Source organism: Neolamprologus multifasciatus, chromosome 20 (genome assembly GCF_963576455.1).
Source record: "Neolamprologus multifasciatus chromosome 20, fNeoMul1.2, whole genome shotgun sequence".
Taxonomy (NCBI): Eukaryota; Metazoa; Chordata; class Actinopteri; order Cichliformes; family Cichlidae; genus Neolamprologus; species Neolamprologus multifasciatus.
The window spans coordinates 9302924-9327083 of NC_140458.1; the positions used below are offsets into that span (position 1 = coordinate 9302924).

At 39.5% G+C, this 24160-nt stretch overlaps 1 protein-coding gene across 4 annotated transcripts; it reads left to right on the forward strand.

Annotated features, from left to right (window-relative positions):
- The first annotated feature begins 1508 nt into the window (after positions 1-1508).
- On the forward strand, positions 1509-24000 carry kdm5c (lysine demethylase 5C). Of its 4 annotated transcripts, none has more exons than XM_085147204.1 (29): positions 1509-1526; positions 4703-4850; positions 5469-5546; positions 5664-5786; positions 5895-6065; positions 6201-6335; positions 8859-8915; positions 12974-13097; positions 13348-13622; positions 13867-14025; positions 14144-14263; positions 14366-14524; positions 15268-15449; positions 15583-15745; positions 17348-17467; positions 17557-17751; positions 17878-18059; positions 18200-18324; positions 18423-18570; positions 18646-18736; positions 19340-19722; positions 19839-19977; positions 20084-20263; positions 20492-20620; positions 20763-21512; positions 21615-21657; positions 21737-21936; positions 22897-23073; positions 23165-24000. In XM_085147204.1, the coding sequence occupies exons 2-29, from the start codon at positions 4707-4709 to the stop codon at positions 23171-23173; spliced, it is 4761 nt and encodes a 1586-aa protein (XP_085003330.1). In that variant the 5' UTR covers positions 1509-1526; positions 4703-4706; the 3' UTR covers positions 23174-24000. The 4 variants fall into 4 exon arrangements, with proteins under 4 accessions (XP_085003330.1, XP_085003329.1, XP_085003328.1 ...); XM_085147203.1 differs by lacking the exon at positions 1509-1526 and adding an exon at positions 2576-3554; XM_085147202.1 differs by lacking the exon at positions 1509-1526 and adding an exon at positions 2576-3122.
- Positions 24001-24160: the final 160 nt, after the last annotated feature.

Below are 24160 nucleotides of genomic sequence, written 5' to 3' on the forward strand. Positions count from 1 at the left end.
TTGTCGTTCCTAGATAAAGAGGAATATACGTAATAATGAAAGTCAAAGGGGAAAAGTTTACGTTCCACGTTTCAGTTCTCAAGTCAACCCAAATGCAGCTACAAAAATATGATGTAAAACAAGAAGTGAGTGTTATCACAAATCTGATAATAAAAGTCCATAATGTAACATAATGTGAGGGGAGAAAAAACTCCACAGAAACAAAAACTAACAAAGAACATGGGAAACTTACATGGAGAATTCATGACAAACAACAGATGATCTGACAAAACAGAGCAAGGCAGGACTACCTGCACACAGGGGCCTGATTGGGGAAGTGGAAACAGCAGAAACAAAACATGACAACCTATCAGCATAGAACAGGAATTATGAAAATCAAACTAAATGCAAAGACAAGAAAGCTCACACAAACAAGATTCAAGGGGACATTAAAGAGGTTAGAAACCAGAAAAGCTCCAAATCTGCAGTCACTGTGGGATGCTATCATCGTTTTTAATCTATGTGAGAAAAGAATTAAGGCAGTTCTTAAGACAAATTGTACTTAATAAACTGACCAAAGAGGGTAAGTGTAATAACAGAGAATATCAATTAGAAATCAAAAACTATACCTAGGAGTAATACATTAAAAAAAGACTTAAGAGAATAAGAAGAACAGTGAAACTGGCAAGAAACTGCCAAAACTCTAAAGCAACACAAACACCCTGAGACCAAACCAGACCAAATGACAATAAGTGATTTTTTACAGGTATATTAACAATGAATGATGTTACAGTCAGTTCAGATAGTTTTAATATATAAAAGTTTTGATGGCCATTTACTAAAAGCATATAGAGCCTTCAAAAGAAAGTTTTCACGTGATTCATTCCATATGAATTAGGAGGGCATGTAGCATCCAGTTCGGCAGCATGGTGGTTAGCACTGTTGCCGCACAGCAAGAAGGTTCTGAGTTCAATTCCACCATCAGGCTGGGGTCTTTCTGTGTGGAGTTTGCATGTTCTCCCCGTGTTTGTGCGGGTTCTCCCTGGGTACTCCGGCTTCCTCCCACAGCCCAAAAACATGCAGTAGTGGGGATAGGTTAATTGATCAATCTAAATTGCCCATAGGTGTGAATGTGAGTGTGAATGGTTGTCTGTGTCTCTGTGTGTTAGCCCTGCGACAGACTGATGACCTGTCCAGGGTGTACCCCATCTCTCGCTATGACAGCTGGGATAGTGACCCTGGAAAGGATAAGCGGAAGCGAATGGATGGATGTAGCATCCAGGTGCTGCTAATCAAAAGCACTTAATTAACTGATGATCAGCAAGTGTGGGCAATTTGCCGATCTGGGGCATTCAGATGTATCTTAACACAATGCCAAGAAGGAAAAGCATCAGTAATGACCTTAGAGAAGCAATTGTTGCTACACATCAGTCTGGAAAAGGTTATAAGGTCATTCCATAATTCTTCAGTGAGAAAGATTATTCACAAGTGGAAAACATTCAAGACATTGTTCCCAGAAGTGGACGTCCCAGCAAATTCCCTCCAAGGTCAGAAAATGGTCAGAGAATTTGCAAAAGAAACAGCTACAGGCCACAGTTAGCGTATTACATGTTAATATTCAGGACAGTACAAGTACAAGAAAAAATAAAAAGACTGACTTGTTTAGAAAAGCTGACAGAAGAAAGCCTTTTCTCTCTAAAATGAAGATTTACATTAAAGGTGCATTAAAACAACATTTCTCTGAGTCACCATCTGAATGCCAAAGTGTTTTAGACTCAAATGTGAGACCATCTGTCTGAAATCTGATTGTGAAAGAGGACACCAACAAATCTACAACAGAATCCCCGAGAAAGAAAAGAAACAAAAAGTTGCAATCAGTCCAGTCTAGACCTCAATCCAACCTAAAAAATGCTGCAGCAGGACCTTAAGAGAGCTGTTTGTTTTCTGAGTCTTACAGAAAACGATTACTTGCAGATCTTCCCCATCCCTGATTTACAGGTACAGATAGATCTCCAGATCTACCTGTACTTGTAAATCTACCTGCTAAAGGTAGGCCTACAAGCTACTCAATCATAGGGTGTACTTTGTTTTTCATAGGACTACATAGAGCCTTATCTCACATGGCTGTGGCTCAGTAGGTAGCCTGAGTTGTCTACCACTCAGGTCGATGATTCAGTTGTTGACTCCTGCCTAAATTCATCCAACAGAGTGTCTGCGTGTGTATATGTAGTGAGTGTGTAAATGAAGGGATGTACGAGGCTTGTAGTATGAAAGCACTTGAGAGCTTAAAGTGCCAGGAAAGTGCTTTATAAGTACAGCCTATTTACCATAACTTTCTTTTTCAGGACAAAAGAGTGTTGCCTGATGGTAAACTTTTAGGAAGATCTGCATGGCAATAAATAACCAGGAACCAACCTGGTGAAAGTCTGATACTGTTATTGATTTGTTTATTGATTTATTTTTTCATTATTAAGCTTGTCATTTTTCTGCTAACATTTAATGTTTCGTATTCCTTCCGAAATTCTGGAAGAGAACGGAAGAGCACTATCGTGCTGATCATTATCAGTGACCTGTTAATGTGCTGCGGAAGCGCAGGCGTCACAGATGTGAACTTTTTTTTTTCTTTTTTCCTCCCTTAAATACACACCGGAACCTCCCTTCTTCTGACCTACTTCTTCCCCAACTGGTCGCGCAGCAATTACATGCTTTGTGTTTTGCCTACGTGGGTACTACTTTCAGGGAGTAAACGTGAGAGACGTGAGAGATTTGAGGTTGTACTTCGGTCGTGAGAAAAAAGCTAAGATGGCGTCTCGTCAAGAAAGATAGGATGGCCTGAGGAGAGTAATGATGTTGATCGGAAAATGACTGATAACGACATAATTGACAAAGTTTGAGAACCTCGTTTAGTATTAAACGAACATCAGCAATCCATGTTTTGAGCCCGTATGCTTGACAGACCGGAGTATATGGAGAGCTGAAGCTAAAAAAAAACGGTCAACTTTGCTAGCAGCGATAGCTAGCCAACTGGACCGAGCACAGAGCACAGCTGGCCATCGTTAGCTAAGCCACCAGTCATCACAACAACAGAGGAAGGAGAGCGGCCACAATCCCTATCATACCCCGGGACATCGAGGTGTCTTCGGGTCAGTCACGGGAATGCAGCGAGATGTTGTAGTGTAATCAGATCAACAGATAACTGCATATCAACTTGCATATATACGATTAATGTTCACTAGCTGCGTGTTGGCGTCGACTTCAGCGACATTATGTAGGTTAGCTGGTCTGCGGCTGTAGTATTGACTTAGTTTTTTCAGCCGCCCAGTTAGCTAACTAAGGCTAGTTACCTACCACTGTGGGTGGCGATGGGACGGAGCTGAGAAAAAAAGTGCAGGCCTCGGTGCTAGCGTTTAGCCACAAGCTGCGTTATCGCCTCTGATAGCCGGACAATAGACACAAATAGAGTTCCTAGGTTACAGAAGATGAGAAATGAATGACACATAGATAACCCATTATAAATAACGGAACTGGAGGCATTTTCTGATAATTTATTTCTGTCGTTACGCTTCTGGTTGAAGGTAAGGTTCGTTTAAACGGCAGTTATGTTAAGTTTAGTTGGTAGAAGCTAACAGTTGTAACCTAATAGTTACGTGTTATTTAATAGTGGTGTTTAGATGTGATTCTTTGGCTTCTGTAAAGAGGTTATTGTATTTGTCATATTTAGTAATCTAATCCAGCCCACTCATGAGTGGTGATAGCTGCAAGGCCTTCTGTATCTGAGGGTTCATGGCCTCCACGCCATTGTTTGGGATTAGATGGATGTGAAATATGTTACTGAAGTCCCAGCTTCAAGTTCCTTTTCTATTTTTATTTTAATAAAATAAAAATAGAAACGTTGAAAAGCTAAGGCACTAGATTGACACTTTTTGCAGGCTGGTACAGATATTTAATGTACACATTGACAACAGTGCTTCTTGGTCATTTTCATATAGAAATTACTCTTGTGTTTTATCAAATTTAATTATTCTTGTGTAGCACAAATGATACAGAAGAACTTAAAACCTTAGCCCCTTCCAACACTGGGCCTTCAGACCTACCAGACCATGGCATTTGTTTTGTTGTCTGATGATGGGGGAGGGGTTTTTAACAAGGAGCACTTCAAGGGTAAAAAACATATCATAGTCCTCGGATTTCCCAGCATGATATATGTTATTATTAAGAAATGTGTAAACTGTTGTGAATACTAGAAACAGTGTTTTCAACATGATCATAACACATCTGTATATATGTAAACCTGAGAGCAGAATAAGGAAGTGATGATTTGGCAAGACTAAGCAAATAGGCTATTTGCGCATGTATGGGTCTTTTTTTTTCCTGATGTGCAATTGACATTTCTGAATACCTTTACAAAAATTGACGTCACCAGCCCGCCCACTTTTTCTTATTTTCTGTCAGTGAGAACATTTAATGAAATATTTAACATGTATGTAAATATGATGATGACACTGACTTATAGTTTTGTGAGTATTCTTGACTCTGGAGTGTCCTGTAGTATCTATAAAGGTCACCAGGTCATGAATTGGGTCCGGGGGTATTCAAATTGCTGTGTGTACACTAACAGACTCATGTACATAAAATATTTTTCACATTCCATTGCTGCCATGCACATTACTAAGTGGGCTAGAGTTTATTAACTTGTATGATTTGACAATTTCCCTATTGTCAGGGCGATGGAAGGGGAAGAATTTGTACCTCCTCCGGAGTGTCCAGTATTTGAGCCGTCATGGGAGGAGTTTCAGGATCCCCTAGGCTACATCGCCAAGATACGTCCAATTGCAGAGAAATCTGGGATCTGTAAAATTCGTCCTCCACCAGTAAATACTTGCTTATACTTGGTTTATGTTGTATTTATGTATTTAATTATTTATTTTTCTTCAATTTTATTGTCATTTTTAAATTCCATGACTCTGGAATCCTAATTAATTAAAATGTCTATGTATGTTGCTCCTGAAGGAGGATTACACTTGCGTTTAGTTGTGTATATGTCCACTAAATCCAATTTGCTTTTCTCATTCATATTTAGGGCTTGGTCAGAAGTTATACAAATAGGAGCTATTATAAGTGCTAGTCAAATTACCTGCAGTGGTGTGTTTTGTTTTTTTTGTTTGTTTGTTTGTTTTAAAAAAATCCGTATTATAATTTCTTCAGAATTGATAAGAGCAGAGATAGGCCTATTATTGTGGACAGCTTGAGCTTCACTTACTCTTGAGTGAAAGACCTTAACCATCCTTTCTGGTTAAAGCTGTGCCAAGTTCTTGAGCCCAAAAACCATTAAACCCAAATAAGTCCAAAATAGGCTCAGTGTTCTCTTTCTCCCATGCTTTTTTATTCTTTTTCTTACCTCTTTGAATAGTCTGTTGCAAGATATTGCACAAGTTTGATTTAGCACATAGGCACACATGTTCTAATTGAATGTCTTTCCTACTAAATAGGACTGGCAGCCTCCATTTTCAGTGGAGCTGGATAGTTTTCACTTCACACCTCGTATTCAGAGGCTTAATGAATTAGAGGTGAGTCCCCCCCTCCCCTTTTGTTTTGTTTTTTTTAATTTCTTTATTTGTCAGTAATTTATTTGGGATGAAAAGGCTATAGTAATTGTGGTGTTTTCCCCATACATCGGTTTTTAGGCAGAGACAAGAGTGAAGCTTAATTATTTGGACCGCATCGCCAGATTTTGGGAGATCCAGGGATCTTCTTTAAAAATTCCACATATTGAAAGGCGCATTCTTGATCTTTTCAGCCTGTCAAAGGTGAGTATAAATAAAATATTTTTTAACTCAAAATATATACTTCATATATATATATTTTAAATTGTTCAGTTTGTAAAAAGTATGGGTAAAAATATATTTCTGCCAAAGATTGTGACGGATGAAGGAGGTTTTGAAATGGTCTGTAAGGAGCGGCGCTGGGCTCGCATTGCGCAGAGACTTGGCTACCCTCCGGGCAAGAACATCGGTTCTCTGCTGCGCTCACACTATGAGAGGATTGTCTACCCCTATGAAATGTTCCAATCTGGTACCAGCTTGCAGGTAATGCTCTACATTCTGGTCTCTTGGTACATGGGGTGATCAGTTAATAGACAGCCATCAAATTGAGTTTATCTGTGAATATTATTAATAAATTATTATTTTTTTCTTTCCTTTAAAAAACCAAACACTTACCAGCACTGTAAGCCGAAGCACTATGATGGGGAAGATGTGGACAAAGAGTACAAGCCTCACTCCATTCCCCTACGACAGTCAGTGCAGCCATCCAAAATCAGCAGTTACGGACGCAGAGCAAACCGCTGCCAGCCTGATGTGAGTGAGACTATCAGTCCTTAATGCTCTTTGAGTATATTTGCATACCTCTGTGACCAATAACTCTGTTGATGTATGTTTTGGTTACATAAATGGCATTTGTTGAATCACATTTCCAAATAGGCTTGCTGCCTCAAAAATAAACTGTCCGGGACAGAAAAAGTTGTTTGTAAAGCAATGCAAAACTCGTGTTGGTTTGGTTAACTAGTCTGTTTCAGCAGCAGCGTGGTTTTAACGTAGTCCAATTTAACCCTTGTGTGTGACCACCTGGTATTCATGTAGTTTTCAGGCAGCCTGATTGGGCTTATTTATAATTATATAAGGGAAGAAAAATGTGACTGTTCAGATTTAAAAAAACTTCTTATGTAGAAAGTGTTGTGGTCAAAATAAACAGCAGTACAATCAGCGCTGGTTACATTTACTGGAAAGATGCATAAAATTAGCAAGTGCAAACCTAAGAAACTTTTCTAGGAGGAGTTAAATTATGCAACTAAATTAGATGTTTACTTTGATTTTTCTATCTTGCATTACAACATTTTAAATCTAAGTGTAACATGGTTATCTGCACATTTTTTTTTGTTCAATCTAGAAGTAACAGTGAATTCAGAAGTCTGTTCTGTCATGCTTAAATTTTAGTGTCATTTAACAGTTCACTTTCTACTTCTGTGGTCATTTTGCATAGAAATAACAGTGCTTCCATCACTGCAGGCACACCATTTACACTGCAAGTGTTTGAAAATCTTATTGAGTGGACCATGCTGTCATGCTACTGTTTCCAAGTCCTTTATGTACCCATGTGAATCAGTTGTATCTGGAAAATGAGAGTGCACTCAGAGCGCATCATATTTTGCTTATTCTCCATCCTGTCGCGCTGCTTTGCTTTCCTCTGCTGTCGCTCCTCTTTGCACTATTATGTTGTTCTCTGATCTTGCACTTTCTCCAGTCACTCAAGTAAATGCACAGTATATTTTTATTTATTTATCTTTAATAATTTTTACTAATCTACAACTTTTGGACAAACCTACATTCACATTTGCTTCTACTTAGATGCAGCATGGCTGCCCGTAGATTTTAATTTTCTTAATTTTTTTATGCTGGACTACATTTTTGTTTTGCACATTTAAGTTTGAGAACAAAAATTTCGAAAATTAATGTGTGCAGTTGTGACGAGTTAACTGACAGTGATTACTGCCTAAGAATGTGCTTTATATCCTATTCAATGCATGGTTTTCTTTCAGCTTTTATACAGCACTATAATGGGATTTGAACACGTCCAGTTTTGAGCACATGTTCAGACTTGGGCTGGGTAATTTGTCCCCAAAAATCATATATTAAATATTTATACTACAAGTGATATATGCCTCACAATATTCTTCAGAAGCAACAGGGGAGATGTCAAAAGCATTTTTATCACCAGGTTGCTCAACAAAAAATGTAATAATATTAATTTCATGGGTCCTATTTAAAAGCAGTTTGTTTCTCTGCCACAGTTTACTACAATTTCCAGGAAACTCTGCACTTATTTTAGAGACCCAAAACAGTTTTCACATAGAGTTCAGTTCATTAATGTGTGTGTGTGTGTGTGTGTGTGTGTGTGTGTGAGCTATAATTGATATTACCTTCAGTCGATATACAAAAGCAGACAAGAACACCCAACTGAAGTCATTTGTGGCTATGGACGAGGTTGATGGCATCATGAATTTTAGCCATCTATAAGAAATCGATATCAGTGTAAGTGTCTTCACCACTTTACCTGCTGTCAGACAAATCTTTCTGACAAGAAAGGGAAGCTGTGACTCCACCAGACTTCACTGACAACAGCAATTTCAAGAAGGTCACACAGAGTAACCTGCTACTCTTGTTTTATACTTTAAAATAATCTTTCCCTTCCAGTCTGCACTGTACACTAAATGCAGACTGATAGTTTTGAAGTTGGTGACTGACTCTTAACATTGCTTATACAAGTCATCATACTTGGTTGACTTTTGCAACACGGACCTTAAGTCCAGGCGCTTCCTTCCAAGCCCCTTAGACTACGATGAACTTGATGACTACAAACTGCACAGACATAAACCTTCAAATTTTCCCTCCATGCGGTAGGTGAACTTTGAGAATGAGCATGAGTTGGAGGGTTCACAAGCACAGCTTTACTAAAAAAGTCTCTGTGTAAAATAATTGATATCGCGCTATGTCAATATAAACAATATTGTTTAATTCTGTATTTACAAATATCTCTATCTCTCTAGAAAAGCTAATCTAGAAAAACTTCATTTTTCTAGACTGCATTCCAAGTGTCGTGCAATAAAACAAACCTCAGCTAAAATGGCAATCCTCAGCAACTCCTATTAGATCTAAAATTGTACATCCTACATAAGATGTGATCCTGGACTCATAATGTCCCACTGGGTTTTTTTTCTTCTCTACAATTACTGGCTGTTCTTTCCAGGCTCTCTCCCTTCCTCTTTCATCTCCTGTTTTCCTCTTGTCTTAGTTTATTGTTGCTGTTATTGTCTCCCTTTGCAGGGTCCAGAGGATCTGGCCCCCCATCCTCTCACCACTGGCTCTCAACTCATCTCTGCGGTACTGCCTCTTGAGCATATGAGCTCCCTTTACGTCCCCACTCTTTTCCTAGACCACCATACCCCCTTTGAAGTTGTCTAAATGTTTGATTTTTTTGTTTTGTTTTTATAATTAACCACTAAAACATTTTCATTAACATGCAATCATCCCTTCTCAGTGTGGGGGTGCCAGCCCATAATATGGTCACAGAACTGTTGCCATAAAAAGCCTTCTCTTGTTAAATCTCCGTATTGATTTACACTGAATGCAGAGAAACTTCCCTGACTTCTTTTCTTCTTATTTAAGCCCTTTGGTATTTTTCTTAAAATTGCTCTAGGACTATGAGACCATGTAGTCTCATCTCGGACAGAAATGTTTTATAATGCTATCGATGTGTTTCTAGACATTATATTATTTTAAAAAATTCAAGTGGATTGGACTTTGAATACGAGAATGACACTGCTGTTGAGAACCATTCTTCCAAGGCCTTAACTAAAACGGTTTATTATAGACAATATTGACAAACAAATTTTTCTAGTCTCATTTTTGGGCTGTTGTGCTCTCTAGTCTTCTCTATTTCACTCATGCTATTTCTGTGTGGTAGTAATTGGCTTGTGATGCTTTGTTGCTGGGATGTCTGTGTGCCTTTTCACTTGCGCTGTGTTGGCTTGCTCCCTCATTACAGCAGTTAACAGTGTGACTGCATGTGTTCTTTTTTTGAGTGCACTCACACTGAAGAACCAGCTAGGTTTAATTTAATAGGGTTTCACTTACCAAGCACTATATTTTGACAGCGGACAGCGAAATATTGGATTCTTAATGCACTCAAGCACTAAAATAAATAAGCGCCATTCTGAACACATTGTTGTCATCTAGGTGGTTTTGCCCATTTGAGATCAGGGGGCCTGTACTATGAAGCAAGTGAGGCATATCCAGTATGTCTGTTCTTTATTTGGCTTCACTTACCCTATCCGCAGTTGCACTAAATCACACGAAGGTGTCTGTCAACTCAATAAGGCACCCCGGTGTTTTTCTGTCTAGTGTTTACAGCATATGTGATTACAAAGATTAATAGGTGCAGTGTTTTAAAAAAACAAAACAAAAAATCTAGAAATATATTTGCTCTAAAGGGTATTTCTTACTGGTCCTCATGAAGGAAAGACTTTAGATAATTCTTTAAATTATAGATGCTTTCACAACATGCACTATATTTGACAGAATTGATTAGTCACTAGCTGGTGGTGTTTGTTGATGTCAACTCTTATTCCCAAACATGACCTGCTCTGGTAGAGGTAGTTTACCGTGGCAGTAGAAACACACTATTGGGGAAAATTATGTTTCAGCAGTGGTAGCGTGTGGGAAGTCCATTGGCAGCTTTGGACTGCTTGTCTACCTGCAGAGAGCATCTGTTGTTAGATGGGACAGTAACAAAAATATGCGGTGCAACCGGTCCGAGGGCTACTCTTGCTTGTGTGCTGTTGTTGGTCTATGAGCCAGCCGTGGAGATGAGTAAAAGTTGTAACATACAAAGAGCTGAAGTGAGAAAGTATTAATAACAATGAAGTGCTCGCTGTAGCCACTGTCTGTATTTTATTACTTGTGATTACTTTCTGATCTTATTCTTTTTGTCGCACTCCTCATTCCTGATGAGCCCTCAGTGTCACTCCCTTCTCTGGCCCACTTCTCAATCTCAATCAGATTTCGACCAATACGCAGAGTTATCCACATTGAGCAGCATGTAGTTGGGATTTTGAAGGACTGCATGGGAGTACTTTTGTGCTGGTTGAAAATCCTTCTCTATAGTCAAATACTTCTGCAAACGGACACAACCGTGGTAGCGTAAATTCAGCATAAGCGGTGAATAAGCTCAAAGACTTTAGCTCCATAGTTGAACCCGAAGCCCAAACTTTGCTTTGTAGTACAGGCCTCAGATCAAAGAGTGATTGCTCAACAACCTCAAGCCCTTTTCATCTGCTTTGATATCTGTTGCGTTCAGTCCACAGGGTTTGGCTGACTGAAAAAGGTGCTTGCATTGTGCACAAGGACAATATAGGTAATGTTTTAGGCGGCCAAAGCTACATTTGTCAGTTAAAGGGAGTACAACTGCACACAGGTGGAAAATATTTTGAATCCTTTTTGATTAAATTTGTAACTTTTTTTCCTTGTAATGTCTTGACCTCTTATCTAAAGAAATTTTGAGTCTTTGGTATTGTTTATGTACAGTTTTTGTGCTGTGATTGGCAATAGTATTGGTATGATATGCAAACATGAACTGTCTTGTTGGAAGACGGGTTGTGGTTTGAATGTGGTTTACTGGATTCTTAGTGCACACCTGTGTGCAAAAAGTGGGGGTTGGGCAAGTTTTCACCAAATCCTTTCATGATTGGGACTAAGGCTACGTCCACACGTACCCGGGTATTTTTGTAAACGCAGATTTTTCTATGCGTTTGCACCTTTCGTCCACACGTAAACGGCGTTTTCGGTCACTGAAAACTGAGATTTTTTTAAAACTCCTGCCAGGGTGGATATTTTCAAAAACTCTGTTTTTGCGTTTACGTGTGGACGAAAACGCAGTGTCAAAGGTGTGCGCATTTTTTGACGTCACACTGCGCCACGTTATTGTTTCGGTGAAATGAATTTCTACAATGGCGGACGTAGACAAAATACTGTTACTGTTAATTTTACTCTTTGCAGTGTTTAAATGCCTATATATATATATATATATATATATATATATATATATATATATATATATATATATATATATATATATATATATATATATATATATATATATATATATATATATATATATATATATATATATATGCATATGCATTTAAACACTGCAATACACACACACACACACACAGTTACTGTCCTTCCACACATACGACTCAGTTCTGCTTCTATGAGCCATCTTTGTTTACTCTTTCCCACCCAGGCTTATTGACTTCTGATTGGCTAACATTTCTACACAGATAGGAATATAGCGCCACCTGCTGCTTTGGCATGTTCCTAGCAGCGTTTTCCTTCGTTTTTGGCTTTTATGTGTGGACGAGATTTTTATTTATTTTTTAATAAATGAAAACGGAAAATCTTCGTTTTCAAAAATACACGTGTACGTGTGGACGTAGCCTAAACTGACTGAGGAAACCTCTTAAATGGATGTTATGAGAAGACATTATGTTTGTTTGGACTGGCTGTTCTAAACAAGAAATGTTTTTGTGTCTTTCTTTTTAAAAACAATAATTCTATTTAATTGTGACATTAGGGCCTGCTATGGTTTTGTCAGCATTGCTGGTCATGCATGTGTTGCGTGCAGTCTGCAAACTGAAAATCTGATCACTGTCCTAAAATATTCACCCCCCATTAATATTATGTGCAGGTAGTATTTTGATTAAATTGGATTTCTCCATGTTCTAAACCTCCCAGATGCAGTATAGTCCAGAATGTGGCTACACTAATTTGTAGTTTTCATGTTTTGCTGTAATGTGATGTCATTTTTCTGCAGTTTTTCTCAAGTTAAAACATCCAATAGGAATGGAAAACGAAATAAAATCTGTTTTTGGGATGTTTTAGCACAGCTTTAGATGCTAAAATGGCTTATCTGTGTTATATGAGCATGAAACTTTGTGTCTGAGATGCATTCCTGCCTTTGACATTGCTTTTCAAAATCCATTTACCCTTTTAAAAATAATTGTGAATGGCAGCCCTAATCTACTCTGTCTGCTATTGATTTATTTTTGTGTTCTCACCCGAATCGTAAAACTAATAATCAACCTGAGTTGACTAAATAGATGACATAACTTAAAATCCTTACCAGTGCCCTCCACTTAAATGAATGGTTGCATCTGCTGTTGATGTGTGTGATGGTGATGGGTCTTGGTCTTAACCTTTAAGCTTCACTGTGATGTAGGTTAACTTTTCCTTACTTTCTAACCTAGAATAATCCCTTCTTGTGATGCATTGCTACGCTCTCATGTTTTAACTGTGTTCTGCTTGCTCTTTGTGCTTTGAGGAGTAACTGCTGTCTGTTTCTTGCTTTCTGATTTGTAAAAGACTTCTTCTGTCCACAGCCTGAACCAACAGAGGAAGACATAGAGAAGAACCCAGAATTGAAGAAGTTACAGATTTATGGTGCAGGACCTAAGATGATGGGACTTGGACTGGTGGCAAGGGACAAGGGCATCAGAAAGAAAGGTATCATTACTATAACTTTATTAAACAGCTTTTTAAAAAAATTTTTTATTTGAGGCCCATGAATTTTGGCTTGTATATCTTGGCACTAGTAATTCGAGGGGGCAGGGTTGACAGTTGAATAAATGGACATATTGTGAAGCTTGTTTTTTGTGTGCTATAATCATCCAGTCATCTCAGACAATATAAATTTTACTTGTCTTGTGATAAATGACCACATCTGACTCTGAACGATTCTTCCTCCTGTTTTTAGATGAGTTGCCTCAAACTGTTACTGTCAAGGACAACATACCACCTCCTTTGAGTGACACCTCAGTCAAATCAGAGCCCCTGGACCCTCAAGAGAGACAGAGTGATGGGAGCTCATCAGGCCCACAGCTTCCTCCTCCTAGTGTTACAGTAAAGATGGCAGTGAAGAAAGAAGAACCAGCGGAAGAGAATGGGAAAGGACATAAAGAGGAGGAAGATGATACACCTTGCACCAAAATGACAATGCGCCTTAGACGCAATCTCAACAATCCTCAGTGTGTAAGTAAAGTTAGTGATTACTCCATTGTGGCAGTTAAAATTGTGATAAATGTGATATCTAATTACATTATAGCATAAATGATTATTCAGCCCTGTAAACAAGGTAGATGGTATTCTTTAGAACTTTTGCGAGAATCACTGCTTTGGTTCCCAGGAACCTGTTTTTCAGATGTTCGATTCAAAGTTGGCATCATTTGGCTCCAAACCTTGTGATTAATGTTATTTTAATCACTGACTTTCAAAGGTGGATTCTTTTGTGTGTCGGATGTGTGGTCGGGGAGATGATGATGAGAAACTAATGCTATGTGACGGCTGTGATGACAACTACCACACTTACTGTCTACTACCCCCACTTGCCGATCCTCCCAAGGGCAACTGGCGATGCCCTAAGTGTGTCGCAGAAGTACGTAAGAATGTTTAAAAGCATGTGTTTGCCTTTTAATCTGCAAGACTCTTAGAGGTTTTGATTTTCTTTATGTGTCATCTTGTTTTGTTTTGTTTTTTTGAATTAATGTTTTTAGGAGTGTAAAAAACCCACAGAAGCCTTTGGCTTTGAGCAAGCGACACGGGAGTACACACTGCAGAGTTTTGGGGAAATGGCAGATACTTTCAAAGCAGATTACTTCAACATGCCTGTCCATGTGAGTGTATCATTTGCTTTTCATTATGAATCATGATCCCCCCTTCAGTGATTAAAATGGAGAGAGGCTAATCTCTAGCGTTTATATTTTTTGCTTGTATAGATGGTTCCCACTGAGCTCGTAGAGAGAGAATTCTGGCGATTAGTAAGTAGTATTGAGGAAGACGTGACTGTTGAATATGGAGCAGACATACACTCCAAAGAGTTTGGTAGTGGCTTCCCAATGAACAATGGCAAGAGGAAGCTCACAAAGGAAGAGGAGGTACGTGCATTGTTTTTCTTATTTTCTAAGCTCAGTTTTTCATTGGCAGTCTTTGTTTGAGTGATGATTGCAGTATCCGGCTTTAGATAAACTGTTGAAAATCTTGTCAACTGAAAAAGCCCGAAAGTAGTTAGTGTATCCACAAAACACCACTGTAGAATGAATTTTGTGTGAAACTAATCCCTACCTAATTCAGAGTTAAGATGATAAAGGTGGGGGAAAAAATCACAAGCATCCTGTAAAATGTTTCAAAAGTAAAACTGCAGCTACATCAGAAAACATTTTTCTGCTAAATGTACTAAACAGACACTTAAATGAAAATTGCTGGTAACCTACAGTGAAGACACATCAAAGCTGCTGCTGCACCTGCTGTGCGTTCCATGTAATTCTACAGTGTGACATTTATTTACATTTTCGACTGATTTACTTTCTTTATAATAATTTTTGTTAAAAAAGTCAATTATAATTTGTCGCAGTTCAAGATTATTTAAGTAAATTACTCCTTTTGATTTTACCTTTGGTCCAAAGTACAACAAATGTTTTTAAATATAAATATTTATCAGTATTTAATTGACCAAATGTTTTATTTGAGAAGGAAATGCTGCAGTTTATTCCATTTGGAGAGACAGACACCAGTGTATCTTTGCCATTTTTGCTTTCAAATACTAAATGTTGCCAATCTCTAATCATTAAAGTTGTTCATAACCATGTTTTTTGTTTGTTTTTTCTTTCTTTTTGGTCAGGAATATGCCCGCTGTGGGTGGAACTTGAATGTGATGCCTGTGCTAGAGCAGTCACTCCTGTGCCATATTAATGGAGACATCTCTGGGATGAAGGTGCCATGGCTCTACGTGGGCATGGTGTTCTCAGCTTTCTGCTGGCACATTGAAGATCACTGGAGCTACTCCATCAACTACCTGCACTGGTACAGCATGCTCAATGCATTTGTTCAGGAAGCTTTTAAGTGCAGAGACTGTATGTCATTTGTAGGTGTACTTTAGAGAAAGACTAACTTTGCATTCTCTCCCCTTCACTCCCCATGTATCTTCCATCTCTAGGGGTGAACCTAAGACTTGGTATGGGGTTCCCTCTATGGCAGCTGAGCGACTTGAGGAGGTTATGAAGAAGCTAACACCAGAGCTGTTTGAGTTCCAGCCTGACCTCCTGCATCAGCTGGTCACCATCATGAACCCAAATATTCTCATGGCTCATGGTGTCCCGGTCAGTGTCACATCAAATCACATACACCAGTGTTTCCTACACATGGAGTTTACTTTAGTAGGCCTCAGAGGCATTTGAATGCCCCCCACCCCACCCTGTCTGAAAGAACATCACCATCCACGATTAGACAATCAGTTTGCTTTTATTTTGAAAGTTCAGTCACTGCTAGACATCTCACACAGGCTGACTCAGACATGATCACAAATATTGAATGTGTATTTAAAATACCTTTGAAACCTTTAATCACAGTTTCCATTAATCAAACTGTGAATTCAATGTTAAATGAGGCTAAAACAAGTGGTGGTTTGCATCATACAAAACATTGCGCACACCCAATGTCATATTATCAGTTTGCCAAGTGTGGGTAACGTTGACATTGTTAGCAGAAGCGGATTAACGTCCTCACACCCATGCAAAATGTGGTTATGTATTGCTCTGGTTGAATGGTTACAGCGGGCATATTTTCTACTTCAAAGTACAGACAAGCAGCAGGAGTTTGTGCAGCTGTTTTCCACCTTGCCTGTTTACATCTTCCTGTCACACAGCAAAGATTCCCCTGACAATCTCTGTATGGGGGGTGCTGTGGTGGGGAAGTGGTGGGTGGCATCCTCACATCTCAGAATCAGCAGTACAAATGTTGTTGTGCATTAGTAACATATCAGTTGTTTAACATACTATTGTCATACCGTAGTCATTGATAATCTTCTGCTCTGTTAATTGGCTGGGCACTCTAACCACACCTTGTAGCTTGTTTATGTGCCACTGATCTCACACTGGCTACACTGGAGAAGCACTGATTGTACTGTCCAAGTATTTGTCAGCAACTTGGCAACTTGCAGAGTAGGGCCGTTTGATATATATCGGATGACGATATGAAAAGGTTTATTGTTTCATATTACGCTATCGTTTATTTCGGGGTGTCGCAAAATAAACTGTTTACGGCAACAGACGCACAAGTGACTGTTTTTATGCGTTGTTGTTAGCAACAACGATGGTAAAACCATCGCGTGCATGGCTGGCGTGGCTCCGCCATCCGCTTGTTTATTTTTCACATAAACCTTTCAAAATAAAGCTGAAGATCCTGTTGAGATTTTTCAAAATAAGCTGAATCATGTGAAATAGTATGCAGGGTGTTTACGGATGATAAGCTAAAAAGAGTCTTCAGGTGCTAAAAAATAAACTTAAGAACAGGCTTTTCCTCGCAGCACGCCATGTAATAAATACTCACAAAGAAAATTGCGGCCATTTGAACTTCCATAACACTCAACTCCAGGTACATGAAGCCCAGCTGAAAACACTTCACACTAGTCGAGTTGACCGAGATTCACAGAATTAACTGAAAATGTAATTTTTGTGTAATATATATTGTTGTCGGGACAATAAATGTCTTATATCGGGATATGAGATTTTAGCCATATCGCACAGCCCTATTGCAGACTAAAAACATGTAATTTTTGATTGTTAGATGTCTTTGTGGTGCACAAATAAACAATTGCTCATATATGCATATTATATACTGCCCAAGCAACCATCTGGGAAACAATGTACACACGTTAGAAAGATTTATGTTTTTAAATTGATTGCTGTGCTTCTGATTGGCAGGTTGTCCGTACCAATCAGTGTGCTGGGGAGTTTGTCATTACCTTCCCCAGAGCCTACCATAGTGGCTTCAATCAGGGATATAACTTTGCAGAAGCTGTCAATTTCTGCACTGCAGATTGGGTATGTCTGTTTACGCTGTCCCAACTTATCATTTCACATTGCTTCTTCAATATTGCGCGATCAGTATCACTTTTCTCTGTCTCTTTCAGCTGCCTGCTGGTCGTTCCTGTATTGAGCACTACAGACGTCTTAGGAGATATTGTGTATTCTCCCATGAGGAGCTCACCTGTAAAATGGCTGCTAGCCCAGAGAAGCTAGACCTTAATCTGGCTGCAGCTACACATCGGGAAATGTTTATCATTGTTCAGGAGGAGCGGAAGCTCCGAAAGAGTCTGATGGAAAGGGTGAGACACAGAAGCAAACTTTATTTTATTCACATATAAGTAAATAATGCCTCAGTTGAGTAATATTTATAGATTGATGATTATTTAATGTTCATTTAAGAATATGGGAAACCTCGTTTCTTGCAGGGCATTACCGAAGCAGAGCGTGAGGCTTTTGAGCTGCTGCCTGATGATGAGAGACAGTGTGATAAATGTAAGACCACATGCTTCCTTTCTGCCCTGGCCTGCTCAAACTGTCCCGAGCGCCTGGTCTGTCTCTATCACACTCAGGATCTGTGCAACTGCCCCACTGAAAAACTCTACCTCAGGTATTTGTCAGTTGTTGTTGGCTTTTTTTGTTTTTTTTGCTTGCACTTGTAAATACAATTGCCATAAAATAAATACAGTGGTATTTCTCTTTTCTAATACATCTACCATCTGTGTTATTTTCTATCTCTTCACTCTGCAGGTACAGGTACACCCTGGATGAGTTATTAGCCATGTTACATCGATTAAAAGTTCGATCAGAGTCCTTTGATTCTTGGGCCAACAGAGTAAAAGAGGCACTTGAGCAGGAAGAAGGAAACAAAATAGGTGAGGAATCAGCATTAATTACATAAAGCCTTGAAATTTCAATAAAACATAATTATTTCAAAAGACGATACTAACACCAAAGGCCTGTTGAACTGCAGAAATTGACTACTTGGAGATGCTGAAGATGGAAGCAGCGGAAAAAAAGTTTCCTGACAATGAGCTCCTCAGAAAACTCAACACTGTTCTTAAAGATATAGCACACTGCCAAGAGAAAAGTACAGAGCTCCTCAGCAATTCAACAACTAGGTAAGATAGAATCCAAGCTTAAGTTTTGCACAAAGCGTTAGGTTGTATGCACTGACATAGTTCTGTTTTTTTCAGTGAAAACAGGATGACTCTGGACGAGCTGAAGTCCTTGGTTGAGACGATACAAAACCTGCCCTGTGTAATAAACCAGTTGGAGGGGGTCAAGGTGAGAATTCAGAATTATTAAGAAGTTAACATAACATTTCACACAAAACAAATAATCTACTGGGTTTTTTTTTTTTTCATATTTATGTCATTTACAGTTAGAACCTCATTCACAAAGGCTTTAGCCCTTGTGATTGTGAATAACTATCTGACAACTGCCATTCATAAGGGAAAAACCTGTATTCCCGGAACAGTTGCAAGTGGTTGCTAGCTGTCACTATGTGAAAGTGGTATACTACTCACCAAGCAGTATTGAAACTTAAAGTGTGACTCAAACTGGAAATTGATAATGATAGCTGTTAAAATAAAAGTTGCAAATTACTACTTGGAAAGTAAATGCCTAGTGTCTTCATGCAAACTACAGGCGATTTCTATTGACTGAAGACGTTTGGGCAGCACCCTCTTTGTGACCAGTTTGACCCAGCAACTTGCCAGTCTGGTGGGAATACACATTTTTCTGTAGTGATCTGTGCTTTTTCAGGGGCTCACAGACTGTTTTTTGTAGCTGTGTGACTGAGATCTAAAGAAAAAAAATCTTGTGATGGGTCTCTGCTTAAAAGTGTGAGTGATGTTAGCCTGACCTCAGTACTCTCTGATTCTTCAGACGGTTCTGCGGGCAATGGAGGATTTCCAAAACCGAGCTCAAGTATTGATCAATGACAAAGATTGGAGGAAGGACTCGCCACCCCCTGAGCAGTTGCAAACCTTGTTGGAGGAAGGGGCCAAGCTGACTGTTTTGGTTCCAGAGTGTAATTTACTCCAGGGGCTAAAGGAACAGGGCCATTGGTTGGCCAAGGTGAGGTGCACCCTTGGGACAGAAGAAGGTGAGAGGCAGGAAGTGACGCTGGATGTGTTGAGGAACCTGATGGAAGCAGGCTGCAATGTGCCCCAAAGTGTGTCTGTGGAGACCGCCATGGCAGAGCTTCAGGAGCTACTCACGATTGCAGAACGTTGGGAAGAAAAGGCACAGATCTGCCTCGAACAAAGGTGAGACGGTCGAATCAGGCCAGAGAATTTACATTCCCTGCCATAGTCAGTGTTATTGTTTTACAAGTGTTTCTGTCTATTCTATCAATGAATTTTTTTGGCTTCTGATCTTCCAGGCAAAAGCACCCTCTCTCCACCCTGGAGGCAATAGTAAATGAGGCCCAACTTATCCCAGTCACGTTGCCCAACATTTTGGCTCTACAGGGGTGCCTTACTCGAGCTCGGGCATGGGTAACAGACTTGGAGGAAATTCAGGTGAGGAAAAAAAATATCTATCTTCTTTTAGCTTACCTCCCACTTTAATGAATTTATTTATACTTGAAATACCTTCAATTATTAAATAAGGTTTGTGTTGTTGTAGAATGGGGAGCATTACCCATGTATGGATGATTTGGAGGGCCTGGTAGCTATTGGCAGAGACCTACCAGTCTTCATGGAAGAGCTGAGGCAGCTGGAACTGCAGGTGACCAGCGCACACTCGTGGAGGGACAAGGCCAGCAAGACTTTCCTGAAGAAGAGCAGTCAGCACAGTCTACTAGAGGTCATTTAGAGCTGTCCTATACTGTTTTTTTTTTTTTTTTTTTGGCATTTATTGTTGAATCGATAATGATGTCTGAATCCCAAAATTGAAAGCAGAATACTTACTAAACAAATAATTATCTGAATAAATGCTTGTGTGTTGAGGTTGTACTAGTTAATTTAATTTTGGTTTGTACAGCGCTGTGACCTCCATGAAATCATTAATTAAACTTTGCGTTCCCCCCTGCAGGTATTATGTCCATGTGCAAAAAGGAGAGAGAGGCGAGATCAGGCAGGGCCGCTGGATGATCCTTTGGATGACTCCGATACCAACACTCTGGGACTCTCTGCTCAGGACTTGAGGGACCCTGCAGCTATTGTGAGTATTCAGAATATGATTTTGTTTTAGCTTTTTTTTTTTTTTCGTTTTGTTTTGGGTTTTTTTTTTTTTTAAAGTTCCATCATTATTAATGCTTTTTTTATGCTAAACTGGTAAACCTATTTCTATGCCCTGTTTGTAGGTGATGGCTTTCAAAGAAGGGGAACACCAGGAAAAGGATGCGCTATTAAGGTTACAGAAGGTGAACATGCGTAAATCTGGACTTAGCATTGCAGGTTGTAAGGAGGACAAGGAGAATGGGAGCTGGGATGATCCCATGGAGACGGACACATGCGGCCTCTCCAAGAACTCTGTAAAAGAGAATGGTAACAGAAACCACACCCCTCCCCAGTCAGTCTGCGTGTGCTCTGGGCAGCCTCGTGCACCTCAGTTACGCTGCCATCTCTGTAAGGACTGGTTTCATGGTGGCTGTGTTCCTTTCCCCTCCCTACTACCCTCTTCTGGACCACCAATAAACTCCCTTTGCTGGTGGGACTGGGACTCGCGCTTCTTGTGTCCTCGGTGCCAACGGTCACGGCGCCCGCGCCTGGAAACTATCCTGGCATTACTTGTAGCCCTGCAGAGGCTGCCTGTGCGTCTGCCTGAAGGTGAAGCACTGCAGTGTCTCACAGAGAGGGCCATCACTTGGCAGGGCCGAGCTAAGGAAGCACTGGAGACACCTGAGGTGCAGCAGGTACTTCACAGGCTGCAAGAACTCAAAGAAACTCTGCATCATGAACCAGAAAAGGAGAAGAACGTGGAGAAGGAGACAGAAGGGAGTTCGGTTATTGTTTTATCCGACTCAGAGGGAGGTGAAGGAGACGACGGTGTCATTGATTTAACCGAGGAGAATTCACCTAAAAAGAACACAAAGGAAAGCAATGGCACACAGGTAAATTCCTTATATCAACTTCTTGTGTATTTTTATATTAAACCAAATCTGAGCTGTCCAGTAGGGGAAAATCTTTAATATGTTTATGTGCCCGTTTGACAGGGTGGATGTGAAAATGGCATCAGCAAGAAGTCAAATGTTACAGGTGAGATTGCATGTTAATTTTAATTTAACCAAAAGTCAAGTTGTGGACTGTACTGACTGTGTATCTGCCTTCCTTTCAGGTGTAGGGTCTCTGCTGGCCCTGCTGCCCTTGCTAAAAGGTCAGGTAGTGGAACTTTCCCCTGATACCAGGATCCGGCTGGAGGAGCTGCAGCTAGAAGGAGATCTGCTGGAGGTTTCCCTAGATCAGATGCATACCATCCACAGAGTCCTGCTAGCTGCCTCTGATCCACCCAGAGAAACACTACACACACTCATACAGGTACTGGAAAATAAAGTGACTGTATAGTTCAATTTTAATCTTCCAGAACTCATTTGGTTTTGATTTGCAACTAGAATCAGGACCAAAGCACAAAAAGACTAACATCATGTACCTCTGGCCCCAAAGAATGTGTGGTGTTGGTCTTCTTTGTGCACTTCCTTATTTGAAATGCATTTAAAAAAAAAAAGAAAGAAAAATAAAAGAGTCAAATCTTAGAGTCTGAAACCCTGTAAATTGTCAGGTGTTAAAGTTAATACAGTTTTACAGGCAAAGGTTCAGTGCTGACTAATCCAAAATATTACATCACTGTATTTACTTGAACTTGTGCTTCCATGTACTTCAACGGCTTTTGGGATAGACGGGAAAGGCAGGAAGATTCAGTCCAGGTCTCTGCATTAGCCTTAGTACATCTAGGTCAAATGCTTAACCCGTCATCAATATTTTTATATTTTACTAAAACGCTTACTTTAATTTTCTACAAAATGTTGCAGTTAAAGCCTCTGTTATCGTCTCTGTTCAGTGACACAATGTCGTGTGTCTGGCATCTACTTACCTGTAGATATGTGGAATAGCGGAAACTAATGACATTGAGTAGTCAAACTATTCTCATACATGAAAACACAGCTCTGTATAGGTAAACATTGCTATACACTGCTGTTAGAACTGATGAATTCCCCATATTTAATTTCACTGATGTATTTTATCAGTGCAGACAGTCTTGACTAAAGTGTTCAGATGATTTTGGTTCAGTCTTTTCTCACATATGACTAGTAAAAACATAAGCGTTTGAACTTCTGCAGGTTTTACAAGACTATTTCCAGAATGTTTTTTATTCTGACCTGCTACATTATTATTATTATTATTATTATTATTATTATTATAATATTTATTTATTTATTTATTTATTTATTTATTTATTTATTTATTTATTTATTTTACATTTCTTTCATCATCTCTCAGATTGAGCTTGAAGAGCAGAGACGAGCAGGCCGTGGGCGAACCAAGGACTCCAAAAGGAAGAGGAAGAGCCACAGAGGGGGCAGTGGGGACAGAGGACAAAGGTCACTGGATGCCTCGGAGACAAAGAAAACCTGCCCCTTCAGACACACCCCCTCCCCTGTCCAGACCCATCCTGAGGTATCATATCCCCTTTCTAGATTTTTCTTTTTACCTTGAAAATGCATAAAGTACCTTAGTGTTAACCTTTATTTATTTATTTTTTTGATAGATTTTGTGATGCAGTCATCGTTGGAGCTTCGTTACAGTCAGTTAGCCCGAAAAACTGAAGGGACAGGGGCTTTCTGTGCCAGAAGACTGTATCAAGTTACAGAGAGATACAGGACCTCCCCTGTGCTCTGCTTTCCTTCTCACACCTCATTTATGCATTCAGACACTAAGAGTGGTGACTCTTCTACACTCCAGTATCATCCATAACACCGCAGTATCTCATTTGTCCGGATTTTTTATTATTATTATTATTTTTCTTTTTTGTTGTTGTTGTTGTTGTTGTTGTTCAGGCTCGCAGTCTTACCCAAACTTTATTCTCCACCTTCCCTGGACGAATTCTTCCTGTGAACATAATAAGACTGTGCTTGACAGATGTGAGACTTGCCGTAATAGGAGCGTCTTTGGTCTAGAGTTGTCTCTGAGGTCTTTCAGTATGCTATGTTATCCCAACTGTGTTAAAAGCTAGTTTAAGCGAAGCCTGTCACGAGGACCGGCATTTGCAGTTTCACTTCACTTGAGTCACTTGTTGAAGTTGGATAAGCTATGGGTTTGTTTTAGACTGTTGTTTGGGCATGACTCCTGAAGCTGTGCTGCAGTAGAGGATTTTGACTACTGATCTGAGACAACAGCACCATGGATACACTTTTTTTTTTTCTCTTGTTTCAAATCTCGTGTTTGATGCTGTTTTGAGGGGACATGCATTTTAAATAAGCAAATTTTGGGAAGTGTTAAAAACAGGCATTAATGTTTTTGGTGCTACTTTCCCAAAATGTACCTCCGCACCTCCTGGCTTCCTCCCTCTCTCCTTCCCCATTTTTTTTCCTCTTTTTTTTTTTTTTTTTAAAACTCCCATCCTTTTGACTCCTGGTTTTATTCCTCCCTCTGTCATTGTCTCCCTCTTTGCAAGTTAAGGTTAACTTCACTGTAACTCACTTTATCCCAATATATTTTGTTTTCTTTTTGTTCAGATGATTATTATTATATTATTATTATTATT